Here is a 14,196-nt window from a genome sequence, read left to right as displayed (position 1 = left end):
CGATTTGGCATTTGTGTTTATTTTTGCCTCTCTGGGACATCTGTTTCACAGCATGTAGAAATACTGCTTTCTTCACCCAAATTAGCAGGCCCTCAAATGTAATACCCATTTAAGCATTTGAAAGGTTGAGCTTTTGGTATAGTAAACAGCCTGAGCCTTTTTGTAAATTATGGAACGCATCACATTAATGATTTTACAATATATTCATAAAAACGGGGTTACAACAATGACGCAGAGTTTCTATATTCTGTTTCCCTACAGCAAATGGGTATGGGTATCCTATTAAATTAACTAGGAATAAAAATAAAAAACATCTTATGCTTTAAAAAAAAAAAGCCACTAAATAGCAGAACGAAACCTTTTTGAAGATGCTAATACACTCATTTGCAGTACAGGCTTTCTTATTATAGCAGGAATTCATGGTTTAATTTACGGTTCAAATGTGTCAGCAAACAAAATAAAGGGCTTTCATTATTGAATTTTCGATTGTGTACATGTAAAAAAAGTTAATATGAAAAATAAGAACCAGGTGTTACGAGACTTATAACAGGGCGTTTTATTCAGCAGATAAAATAAAAACAATATCAATCTAACCAGCACAACAACAGGTTCCTCTTGCCTCTCTCAAGACTCCGCCCACTGGTCCCACCTGTAATCTGGACCGGGTGGAGAGGGTTTTTAGTTCCTAGAGCCGGGGAAGTTAGCTGGCACAACCAAGTGCTTAATTCACCTCTGTTTCCTTACACGGACTCTAATTAAACATTGAAATATGGGTATGTATTGCATGATTATTTTATCATTCAAGTCAACTCAACAAGTGCGTTTGTATTCGAAGAGACATTGTTTTGTAGTGCCTAGTTCTGTGTTCTAGCTAGCTAGCTAACGTTAACGTTTAGAAATAGATTACTTTATTAGCAGCTATTTATTTAACGAATGCATTATTATACGTCTGCCATGAGTCACACTTTGTATTGCACTATGTATGTAGAGAGTTGCATCAGCCGTATACATTTGCTGCTACCCTCGGTTGTTTAGCTTATAGCTAGCAGCAATTTGACGGAAACATTTATGAACGAACACTGACGTGGCGTTACGTTATAACGAGTTCGATTATATTAGTGTTTTTACTAGCTGAAACGAACTAGTTTAGCAGTCAAAGCTATACTTCTGTACTCTACTTACTGTTTTCACTTTTGATTGTATAGATATTAAATGTACTTTGTCTGCTCGCAGAGACAAATTCAATCAGTTTAGCTGCAGCTCAAGTGTCCTGCCTCTTCCGGTGTATAACTCCAGCATACTTTTCCAATTATTTTTAGATAAGCCATTGTCTTCCTTGATTCTTGTTTTAACATCTGTGTTTGAATGATCCCTTTGTGTCTTGTAGCAGTGAACACAGGCACCTCTCTAGTGCTGTCCAGTCTGCTGTCAGTGCTGGTATTTGCTGGCATGCAGATGTTCAGTAAGCAGCTGGGATCCACTGAGTGGCTCACCATCGTGGGGGGTTTCCTGGGCTCAGTCCTCTTCATCTGCTCCCTCACTGTATCCTATTGACCTGTTTCAATCCCTGTTGTCAATTACTAAACTGCAACAATCTTTATTACTTCATGCTTTGTTTAAATGTAACTTTTTGTAATCATCACCCCATACTATTGCAGCAAAAAGGTACACACCATTTCTCTGTGTTTCCTGTTTTCTGTATGCATGTAAATACACAGATACCACTGAGGAGATTCCCCTTAACTTTATTTCCAGGCATTTAATAATCTGGAAAATCTGATTTTTGGGAAGGGATTCCAAGCCAAGATATTCCCAGAGAGTAAGTAATGACAACACTTAAATCAGACTCCTGTCGTCACTCCAGTGTGTCTTTTTCTATTTCTATTTTGCTGACATAATACATATCCAAATATTTCTCTTTTCATATATCCTAACTGGTTATTTATTATCTCTTCCAGTTTTGGTGTGCCTGTGCCTATCGCTGTTTGCCTCTGGACTGGTACACCGCGTCTGTGTCACCACATGGTATGTGACAATACCTCTGCAGATCACAAAGACCATAATCAGCTTTATAAAACATAGTTAAAAGTAGTCTCTAAATTAATTTAATTATATTGCTTTTTCTTCTTATTTCTCTTCCAGCCTGATATTCTCCCTCTTTGCCGTGTACTACATCAACAAAGTATCTGCTGCGCTCTACCAAGCCGCTGTTCCCGCGGTAACAGCAGCCAAGGCTGCCAGCAAGGGCAAAAGGAAGAACTGATGAATCTGTTGGATCCCACTTGCATCCAGTGAATCAGTTAATATTACCCAGGTGCTGATGGCCCAGTGCAACAAAGAAGTTGCACATTTTGTAGTCTTGTCTTCAATCCATAACCCTTTGTGTATTTCAGCAGACTTTTTAAAGATTATTTGGAAAGCAACAAACAGTCCCATGACTTCAAGTCAGTCATAGTCCTTTTTTTTTTTACAATGATCTCGTGCTTAGGGTCATAACAAAAAGCCAAACAGCTGTCAACATTCCATTGATAACCTTTTCCTCAGCACTCGTTTTACACTGATTGCAAAGAGATTGAAACATCCCAACCTGTCTATTCATCAGCACATCAAGTTGCTTCTTTTGTTTAATTCATTTTGTAATTAAACTCTGTAAAAAGACTTTTAAGGTGTTTTAATTTTGTCAAACCACATTTGTGCACTTAGCAAATGGCTGTGTATTTGTTCAGGTGGGTGTGGTGATATCCTAAAACATCTGTGAGCTGACATGCTGTTTAGGAAAAAGCAGGGGAGGGAGAGACACATATTCAGTTTGTCTTGGTTATGGTCTTCTGCCAACAGTGTTCCACAAAGTAACCATACCATTGATGCTTGATGATGATAAGTAAACCGGTTATGATTGTCATGTGTGTGTGAATGTGTAATGTCAGGACTGCCATGATTCACAGAAGTCTTAGAGTAATTGTATTTAGACACAATATAAATATGGAATGTGTAATTGTAATGCACACAGGCTAACACAGCATATGGTTTGGTCTATCAAAAGTTCATGTTTTCACTGAGAATGCTAACTTGTGATTTGAAATGATATGGCCATGGTGGGGACAGCGTAAAACCCTGGCATGTGGACAGGTAGTTACTTGTCAGTGCAGTGACTTCACTGTTTGCTCAAAGACAGGTGAGTGATGACTAGTTGAACATTCAAGTGATATTCTTCAGGGTGGTGAAAAGTACAACATGCCATCAATGCCAAAAGGTTAGACAAAAAATATTAGATTGACAAGATAAAATTAAAAAAGATGAAATCATTGAGGATCTCAAGTTATACAATTCTAGTAAAGCTGCTCAGTTGCCATCAGACCGTATGATGGTGCTTCTGGACAGCTTCCAGGTGTGACTGTCTGTGGACAGGGCGTGCCTGATGAAGGATCTTCCTTAGATAAACGGAAGGCTTTAGATAGAGATGGTTAAAGACATCATTTCTACCTTATTTTAATCAATATCATCACAAATCAATTCATGCGAGTTGGCTGTTCTAAAGCAGAGAAGAACGAGTGTGTATTTTTTAAATGCGTAATACCGTTATGTTGCCTATAACAGGGTGGCTGTGGCTATGTGGATAGAGTGCTGGACTTCTAATCAGGGGGTTGCAAGTTCGAGTCCCACTGCAGTCAGCATGTCGTTGTGTCCCTGGGCAAGACACTTCACCCCAAATTGTTCCTGTGGGGATTGCCCACAGTACTGAATGTTCCTTTGGATAAAAGCGTCTAACAAATGACATCATAATGTAATGTATAACAGATCAAGACTCAGGCATGAGAGGCTCGGGCTTGTTCGTACACAGCATGTCCCAGCAAATATAGGATATGTGTGTGTCATTCAGCAGAACTGCGTCATTGCGCTGTGCTTTACCCACCTTAATCATGATTCAAACAAGAACAACTTTGAATAACTGATTGTCTTACGCAGATTTTCCTGATTTGGGAATTGGACCTGGACTTTTCTGTCTAAAGATAACATTATCTTAAATATCTAAAGGAAATATATATGAACAGTAAGTAGCATTAGTAGATTCATCTCTGTATTTCTTGTGGCGAGAGTTGTGGGGAAACTTGGATAGTATTTGCTCATGTCTTTTTAAGTTAGCTCCCTCTTTCTCTCTGCCTCTTTCTCTCTGTCCCTCCCATCATATTGGGCGTTGCCCAGCGGTCTATAAATTGTTGAATACATATCCAGTGAGGGTCTGCACTCTTCACTGAATCTCAAACTACACTTTCTGCCTCTTTGTTTCCTGGTAAGTTTGTTTTAATTACTCAAAAACGTACTTATCTGCTTCCACTGTTGTTTCGTGTTCTTAAATTGCTAGTTTCGACGAAATCTCAAAATCTATTATGAAGATTAAAGATTATTCTTCTCGGTTGGCTAAGATTATTCTTCTCGGTTAAGGCTATGTTTAAATGTGGCTACATAAAACTATTTTTCTTTAAGTTTATTCTGTTATTTCAACATATTTCCTTGGTGAGCTTGGGCGTTGTTGGTGCATTACGCACGACTTTCCTCTTCTGACAAGTAGCCTCTTTTTCGTCTATTCGATTTCTAAAGATCTTCGGGTTTTTTGTTTTTTTTGGAACTGAGCCAGAAATGGTTCAATTGAAGGAAGGGGAGAGGAAGAGTGGGAGGCTTGAGATAAGGATTTTGGTTTATGTGCCAGAAAATATTGTCTAATGGTTAAAGAATTTGCTCTGAGTGCCAGTAAGACCAACGCCTGTATACGACCTGTATTCAAAATCCTAGTTAAAGTATTAGTACTGAAATACACTAAGAACAGTAAGGACAATAACTCATTAACTGACATGTAATGTAATGCAATGTAACTCTTAATGCAGAATAGCCCATTTCAGAATAATGCTGTATTGCTGAATTATAATAATTGATACATTAATATGAACATGTTGCAGCTGGAAAAGGGGTGTGGTTTTCTTTTGACATACTGAGAAGTTGAACAAGGGATCAATACAGTCTTATATTTATCCATTAACATCTTAATTATTGTAGTGAAGGGTGTAAAGTAGCATAACATGTAATACTTAGTTAAAGTAGGCCTACAATGTAATTAAGTGTACTGCTTTACTGCAGTCTTATCCTTCATTGAAGTTCATGTGCAATGTCAAAATGTGTATCGTCTTTCCTCCTTTCAGCCCACACTTCCGCAGCCATGACTGAGTTAGAGAACTGCATGGAGAGTCTGATCAAGGTGTTCCACCGCTATTCTATTGAAGACGGTGATGCAAAGACCTTGAGCAAGAAAGAACTAAAAAAACTGCTGGAGAATGAGTTGCCAACCTTTCTGAAGGTAAGAATCCTCTTCCTTATATCAAATCTCATCTATATCCCTGGTGTACTATGTAACTGTACTCACTTTAACTTTGCACCCTAAACGTGTCTCTTTTGCTAATGTTTTTTCAGACCCAGCAGAACCCCAAAACTGTGGATTTCATTTTGAAAGATTTGGACCAAAACAAAGATGATAAGTTGGACTTTGAAGAGTTTCTTCCCCTTGTCGTCGGCCTCTCAATGGCCTGTGAGAAGTGTTACATGCTCCACGAAAAGAAGAAGACCAAGAAGTGATGGGAAAATATAAGGAAGAATTATGATGTTGAATGTTTAGAACATGAATCACTAATGTGGGACAGAATCCCCAAGTAAAAACCTTTTACAAGATTTGACCTCCTGTCTGTTTTTGAGCATGTCGTGAACAAAGCACTTTTCCAACCTTATTCATGAAATCTTTCTTATGGTTATACACTCTTTACTATCTATTTCGTGTTCACATGGAAACATTACAGTCAAAAAGAGTTCTCCCAATGCCAGATACCTCAGAAAGTCCAGAGAATATTGAGGAGTTCACATCTCAGATACATAATTTTAACCATAAATATCAATGTTCCCTTGAGGCAGCAGATTTGACAGTATTTAAATGGTTCAATATGGGAATGTGCTGTACTCAGATGTTGCAAGATGAACTTGGGTGCAGCACCACATTCCTTTATGGTATGAGTTAGGGTTTTGCAAGATAAGCATGCTCATGGCTTTTTGATAATTGGTGGTATTGTTCTTTAATTTAGATTCCAAATTCATTATCCTGTTTCCTTTCTTGCACATTCTTTGATTATATTTCTCTCACACACACACACACACACACACACACACGCACACACACACACACACACACACACACACACACACACACACACCACATGTGGCACAGGCTGGCTTTTTTTAAATGGACATCCTTGAAAACACCATTGCACCAACCAACACAGAATTCTAAAATAAGTATTATGAAGCAGCTAAAAGGAAGGTCAAATGAAATTGCACATCGACCATAGACCTTGTGTGAGGAGTATAAGGGAGATTTGAATAGCAGGTAATTGTGATCCAAGTTTTTCAAGGAAAGAATATTTCAAAGCCTTTGGGCAATGATTACAAAAACCCTCTCTGTCTTTTCAGCCTGGTTCTTTGGAACGTTGGCATTCACCAGCAGAGAGATCTCACTGTTGAACACACCCAGACTCTCAAATACATTTCAGAGGGAAGGAAACATGCCTTTAATTATTTTAAAAGTAAAACAACATTTGAAGTAAGAATAAACTACACAATTTAGCTGCTAGGCTGCAGGAGTGTGTGAAAAGGGCCTTTAAACAGCTGATAGCTTGATTTGTCATGAAAGTAAAGCACAGGTGTGACTTACAGTATCTCAATAACATTGTCATGAGAGTCTGGCAAGAAAATAAATAAAAGCAGTATCTGTCACTTGGAGGAAAAGCACAGGTAAAAGTAATGATGGCTGAAGGCTGTTTAGCTGTTTTGATTGCAGGGTCTATAATGTGATAATGTAATCGTTACTGTTATAAGTGACACCGGTGCTTTTCCAGAAACTTTTTTTAAATAATCTGTCATAAGTCATTTATAGGCCTTTAATAGGGCTAAATAATGAACTCATTAACATACCAATAAGTGGAAAGTGAACATACTTGATGAAATAATCAAAAACAAATCTTTATAAATGATAAATAAGTATTCACTGTGATCTGGTGGGTCACGTTACATTTTTAAAAGGTATACAAAGCAGAATTTACCCTCACTTCTTTGTCAATAAAAATAGCATAAGCGACTTCTAAAATGATCTTACCTATCATATATGAGGGTAGAGTCACCAGCCCTTCTGTTAACATGCAAGCAAGGAACTTATTTACAGGTCATAACATGTGCAGAGGTTAACGCTATTCCCCAGATCACAGTGATTCATGTATCAGCAAATTACTTATTAATCAACGACAAATACTTTCTTAATGATTATTTCAGGATTAACTAAATGTTTCTACATGACATTTTTGGCTCAAAAATGTGACCTCTGTGTTGTGATGTTGTCATTTAGGTTATCTTGATTTGATAGTAGTTTCATACTTCATCTCATATAAAAAAATGTTCTTCCATTTCTTCCCTTTTCCCAAATTTAAATGGCCTGCTCTTGACATTATATAGGTATATTTTTACACATGCCAGTAAATTAACTGTACCTGAGTATAATTGCCACGAGGTGTCAGTACTTTTACTTGATCATGTCACTCTTTCTATCCCTGTAAATGTATAGGTATAGTTTTCATCAATTATGTGAGAGATCCAAGTAAGTTGGATGTCACAATATATAATAAGAAGTTAGATATCAAAAAGACAGTTAAATGTACTCAATATATTTCTGGCGAGGGGATAGTCACAACTCGGCTATCAGCCTTTAACATCACTGGGATTTGGTCCTTTAAGCAGGAAGTAATGTATGGACTTTATCACGCCACTAGATGTCAGAATACTCTTTTAAAAAAACAATATTTTGTACTCAGATATTGCTCCACTGTTTTTTCTAATTCCACCACTTGAGTTTTATAAGAAAATGCAGCTTAAGTCAAGGTTGTGTTATCTTAAGACACAAAACATCAGTTGAATGGACATCATACATCAAATATATATTTTGTACAGAGAGTGGTGTGTACAGATGATGTACAGGAGTTGTTAGGAACACAGTCTTCATAACAGCTCCTGTACATCCTATACAGTGTCAGAGACTTATCTTGCTATCTGTCGCAATGTCTGTCTGTAAATGTGGAAAAGGTATTTTGGGTATGTTGTTTCTGTGGGTGGAAATGGTTTTTGCTTTCAAAAGTACCTCCTTTGGACCTTTTGTTTGTATACACTACAATATAGAGAAACCTGTATACACATCTGGTAATTTTGAGAAATTCCATCCATTGCTGTATGATTCATGGCTATTATGTTTAAGTGTATATTTTACGACTTTTTGCTCTTGTTTTTTCACTTGCAAAGCTTGCCTTTCTGTTTAACTGGTGGGTTTTATTTAAAATGAAGAGAGCCACAGCAGCATATAGATTGTAATAAATCATTTAGATTAAGTCTTGAAAACATTTACATCTGTGACTTAATGGTAAAACTAATATTTAGAAGGTAGTTCTAAGCTATTTGTGTTTCATTTAAGATCATGTGCTCATGTTCATGGTGCAGACTGCAGAGGTACAGAAAGGCTCCAACAGTGAAACTGTAACTCCAGCCAGCAGAGTGTGGAGAGATGAACTTTTTTGTAATTAACACCACATGATCCTAGGTCTCTATTTTCTTTTCCTCCCCTGCAAGGAGAATCTGATCGTATTCAATAAGTGAAAGTAATACGGCCAAAGTGAAGAGCAGACTGGTGCTGAATGGTTTAATCTAAAAGGGACTTGGCATGGGGCAAAACAGGGTAAGAGAGGAGGGAAATGTTTCTCTTCTGCCGCCTGTGTACAGACGAGTGGAAAATGGAGGCTGAGTTTTGCAACAGTTGAGCAGGATGAGCGGGGAGTGGCTCCAGAAATCCAACATGTTAAAACGGATAGCCAAGACACTCACATTGAGATACTTGAAGACTCTAATCAAGCAGATTTATGATTATGACTGCTGCTGCCAAGTTTAAAACTGGCTCTCATATAGCTCTTTTTCACTTCTTAACTTTTCAAGAGAAAGAGTTTTAAGAAAATAAAAGAAATCACTTTGTAGCTGCAGTAGAACAACAGGAATAAACTACTACTGTTTTTGTTCTGTTCTGGTCTGTCATGTTCTTTTTCAGTTATATAATTGACTAAACTACAACTACAACATCATTTGGTGGTTCCACACATTGCATATTGACAATAAATGAGCCTTAAATGAAGCATTTTCTGTGTTAAAAAAACTCTTGGGCAAACAGGAAATGGAGACAAATTCCGCACACACGCTCACACACACACACACACACACACACACACACACACACACACACACACACACACACACACACACACACACACACACACACACACACACGCACACATACACACACACACACACACACACACAGCTATGACTTCACACTCACCACTTTGGGCTGGGTGCTGACTGTAACTTTCCATTCACTGACATATTTTCTCCAGAAGGCTTCACTGAGCAGCTCCTCAATGAAGAGCCTCGCTTTAGATGATCTACTCCCACTGTTCACCAATGCACACAGACACCCACAAACACACACATGTCAACATGGGTAACAATTGCTCTATAAAACACAAACATAAACACTGTCTTGTATTTATTATGGAAATACTCAGAGAAAGACATGGTAACACTATTTTGGTTGGAAAGGGGGAACATTTCCAGTGCATGAATCACTGCTGGTGGGTGTATACAAGCCCCTGTGTGTGTGTGTGTGTGTGTGTGTGTGTGTGTGTGTGTGTGTGTGTGTGTGTGTGTGTGTGTGTGTGTGTGTGTGTGTGTGTGTGTGTGTGTGTGTGTGTGTGTGTGTGTGTGTGTGTGTGTGTGTGTGTGTGTGTGTGTGTGTGTGTGTGTGTGTGTCTTCTCTTTAAAGGGAGGCTTTCCCCTCAGACTGAAACATTCTCACTTGGGACAGCCGGCAACACAGACGTGATCTCTCTTCATCCGGGGAACTTGAACTCTAAGGTAAGTACTGCTTAAAGCTAATTGTTAGAGAAGGACAGTAGCATTTCATTTAGATGATGATAATGCAAGGCACAATGGAATAGTCAATAAATGGCATTATTGTTATAAATTCATTCATCATGTTAATTCAGGTTTCATCCTATTTATTTACTCTTTAGCCAGTACTTTAAGCATTGGTCTTATGACATATCTCTTACGAACTCACAACGCTTCATAGTTTTGACAATATAGTGTCTACTATCATGTTTATTTTGTTCATTTTATTGTCTATGTTGTCAAGGTATTTCCTCCTTCCTCTGCTAATTACTTACTATCTTTCTCTCCAGCTACAGCCATGGCTCGTCTGGAACAGGTCATTACAAACATTGTTGACGTATTTCTGGAGTATGCTGATGATGATGGCAAAAAACCCCAGTTAAACATTGAAGAGTTGAAGAAGGTGTTGGAGCTAGAGATACAAAGCCCAGAGTTAAAGGTAAGAGACTTTAAACACCTACTTTGCATGACATGCTATTCATAAAATAAAAGTGATACTGTAGACAACCATTCAGGTGGGCTTCTGTGCATTTCATGTTGTTATTGAACTATTATGATGTGTCCTCCAGGATAAAATCAATGCAGATGACATCGGGGAGGCAATGGAGATGTTGGATAAAAACCACGATGGAGAGGTCAACTTCCGTGAGTTTTGTCGGTGTGTGTGTGTCCTGGCCAGATGCTACTACCAGAAGAAGACAGGGAAGGGTGGCAAGAAAGTCAAGGGCAAAGAACCAGAAGCTGAACAAGAAGACTGAATATTACCTGCAAAACCTACAAATGTTTGTATAATATGCATAATATATTTACAAATGGCATCTAGGCCGCAGTATGTTTATGTTATATGTGACACAACTGACCCTGAAAACAGATGCTGCTGCTATTAAGCTATTTGCACATCCATTATTTGCACATCCATTATAATATTTAGGTCACAATATGCATATATTTTATGTGACACAACTGAACCTGAAATCAGTTGTAGCTGGTATTAGCTTTGTGCACTTACATTATGAAACTCAAGCTTGTGTATTAAAGTTGCATGCACAATGTGAGATTCACTGCCTTCATACCTCAGTCATCTGTTTTCAAAGAAAGTTTCATTCCAGAAAATAAACTTCCATAAGTTAAGTTTGGTTTGTTGTGTTTTATTTTTTTATTGGTTTATAGCAATCACTGTACAAGTAGCTGATAGGTATCTGATGTCACTGCTGTGGAAACATGCATTGGATCATCAAACATTCAACAGACATCACCTGCTATGTTGCAGTGCACTCATCACTGTCAGTGCTTCATCAATATAAATGTTAGCTCTATTATTTCCAAAACTACTGACTTGGGTGCAATCAATGGGAGTGATGGGTGTTCATCATAGACTGTATATATAAAGGTGTTCATACTACTTTTAATATCAAGATTGTTTGATTTTGCTTCATTCTATATGGATTTTCTTCCACTCCACAAAGTGTTAACTCACTCCCATTCAGTTTATCAGCAACCACCCCTTTTTATCTGTTCTAGTTTTTTTCGCATAAGGCTGATTGGCTGAAAAGCGGTTTCCAAAATAATACATGCTGCAGGCTATTCAATGGCATAGACAGTGTTTAACTTGGCTGTGGGAGAACAACGGTTGGGCAATTATGCAGCAACAGGTAATGCAGGTTTACCTTTAGTGTCCAACAGAGGGCAACAACACCCCAAAGAAAATCAAATATCAATAACTTTAACATGTTTTAATCATGAATTGATTGTAGCACTATTATTTATTTGCAAATGACATTCAGCCCACAGTAGGTTAATGTTATGTGTGGCATAACTGACCCTTAACACATTTGTGGCTGCTATTAAGCTAAATGCACATCCATTGTGAAACTCAAGCTTGTTATTGGTCCATTATGTTGCATGCAAAATGTGAGATTCACTGCTTTCCTACCTCTGTCTAACTGAGTTTCGGATGTAAGAATGTAAGTTTGGTTTGTTGTAAAATCCTTTACGGTTTATGGCAATCACTGTGTATGTAGTTGATAGATATCTAATGTCACTGCTGTGGAAACATGCATAGGATCATTGTCAAGTGTCCTCTGTTTTTGTGCAGATTCCCCACTTGAAAGGGACCTGAGGACTTTGAGAACAGGATTCCACTCCAATGACACAGCTTATCTTTTCAGACTTTTTATTTAGCAGTTCACTTAACAAATGTCTTTGCTGACTGGGTCACTTTATGCGGGTGAAAAACCTTTGAAAACAAGAATGATGCATTTTAGAATTTGTAAGTTATCAAATAAATAAAGCATGTAAACATGTAAATAAAGCATGTACACAATACATTTGTTTGGCAACTGCTGCCTTAATTATGAATATGTTACACATAGATTGAGCAGACTAAGCACAGAAATATTCATTTTAAACATAAAAACGTTTCTTTAAACCCAAGCTCTTTTAAAATGTCAGCAGATTTAATTAACTGGACTTTACTAGAAATGTTCTTAACAAATCTAATTAATTATTTTTAAACAAGAAAAGATTCTTTCCTCCTTTAACAGAGGTATTCAATTAATTAAACAAGACTTCACTATCAATGCTTCTAATAAATCAAATGAATTCAAACATTCACTTTCCAATACTACTGTCTGGAGTACCTCACAGGTTAAGGACTTCTTGTATATCAGAATCCTTTTACGCCATAAAAGGAGTTAAGAGTATATCTCTCTGTTTTCTGTCTTTCTCTGTTTGGATGTATTTGTGTAAATGAACATGAATCAAACCCAACATTTATCTTGTCAAATTACAAAATTCCAACCCATAAATAAACATTTAGAAAATGACTTATTATTTATGATTAACAAAACACAGGGGGCAGTATTTGCATATTATCTTTAGCTGCACCTTAAGCTCTTAGGAAGCATTGTTTTAGGGTTTTGTTGTTTGCCAATGATGCCTTTAGAAGTTTGATTACAACACGCTTTGCTCAGTGTGAATGTTTCCATACCACTTTAAATATCAAGATTAATTGATTTAGCTTCATTCTATATGGATTTTCCCCCGCTCCATAAAGTGTTCAATCACTTCCATCTGGTTTATCAACAAATATACTCTCTGTTGGTTCTTGTTTGTTTTCATAAGGCTCTTGTGATTGGATAAAAGCTGTTTAAAGAAATACCTGCTGCAGGCAGTTGTAGCAAAATGAGACAGTGTTTTACTTGGCTGCCAGAGAAAGGTTGGACAATGACAGGTAATGCAGGTTAACCCTTCGTGTCAGCAGAAGGCAACAACACCCAAAAGAAAAACAAATAACAATAGCCTTTAAGATGTAATGCAAATTACCTTCAGGCCACAATAGGTTTGTGTTATTTCTGACACACCTGACCCTGAAAACAGATGCTTCTGCTATTAAGCGATGTGCAGAGCCATTGTGAAACTCATGCTTGTTATTTGTGTATAAAAGTTGCATGCAAAATATGAGATTCACGGCCCTCATGCCTCTGTCAACTGTTTGCAAATAACATTTCATTCCTGGAAAGCAACTTCTAAAAGTCTCGTTTGTTGTAAGATCCTTTACGGTTTATGGCAATCACTGTACAAGTAGCTGATAGGTATCAGATGTCACTTCTGTGGAAGGAAACACTCATGGGCTCATCAAACATTCAACAGACATCACCTGCTATGTTTTCCGGGGCACATATCACTGTCAGTGCTTCATAAATAGAAATGTTATGTCTATTATTTCAAATACTACTGATTCTTTTCCCATATCAGATTTGTTCTGATTGTTTCATAAATATCATTGATAGTATATATCTCTTTGTCTTTCCGTCTTTCTCTCTTTGGATGTGTTTATGTCAATTCACATGGTCTAATCCCAACATGTATCTTGACAATTTACATAATTCCCAACCCATCACTGACTGCACATAGAGATTATTATGTATTATAAACAAAAGACAAGGGGCACTAATTGTATTTTTGTATGTATCCACACAATTATCTTCTTAGGAAGCATTGTTTTGAAGTTTTGTTATTTCCCAACTTCTTTAGAAGTTATATTCGAACATTTGCTCTGCAATGGGAATGTGTCCTTACTTTTTTTTTAATATCAAATAGTCCTGTCTCCACAAAGTGTTAACT

The 14,196-nt window shown here is 37.4% G+C and overlaps 2 protein-coding genes across 2 annotated transcripts; both read left to right on the top strand.

Moving 5' to 3' along the window:
• Positions 1 to 617: 617 nt before the first annotated feature.
• On the top strand, positions 618 to 2,659 carry krtcap2 (keratinocyte associated protein 2). Its single transcript, XM_034127211.1, has 5 exons — positions 618 to 773; positions 1,388 to 1,542; positions 1,756 to 1,819; positions 1,959 to 2,025; positions 2,143 to 2,659. Exons 1-5 carry the CDS (start codon positions 770 to 772, stop codon positions 2,261 to 2,263), a joined length of 411 nt encoding a protein of 136 aa, XP_033983102.1. The 5' UTR covers positions 618 to 769; the 3' UTR covers positions 2,264 to 2,659.
• Positions 2,660 to 4,178: 1,519 nt separating this feature from the next.
• Positions 4,179 to 11,202, top strand: LOC117480501. Its single transcript, XM_034127847.1, has 5 exons — positions 4,179 to 4,291; positions 5,196 to 5,350; positions 5,464 to 5,623; positions 10,362 to 10,510; positions 10,641 to 11,202. The coding sequence occupies exons 2-5, from the start codon at positions 5,213 to 5,215 to the stop codon at positions 10,827 to 10,829; spliced, it is 636 nt and encodes a 211-aa protein (XP_033983738.1). The 5' UTR covers positions 4,179 to 4,291; positions 5,196 to 5,212; the 3' UTR covers positions 10,830 to 11,202.
• The last annotated feature ends 2,994 nt before the right edge of the window (positions 11,203 to 14,196 follow it).

The sequence above is a fragment of the Trematomus bernacchii genome, unplaced genomic scaffold (genome assembly GCF_902827165.1).
Source record: "Trematomus bernacchii unplaced genomic scaffold, fTreBer1.1, whole genome shotgun sequence".
NCBI lineage: Eukaryota > Metazoa > Chordata > Actinopteri > Perciformes > Nototheniidae > Trematomus > Trematomus bernacchii.
This window is presented reverse-complemented; position numbering and strand designations above follow the sequence as displayed.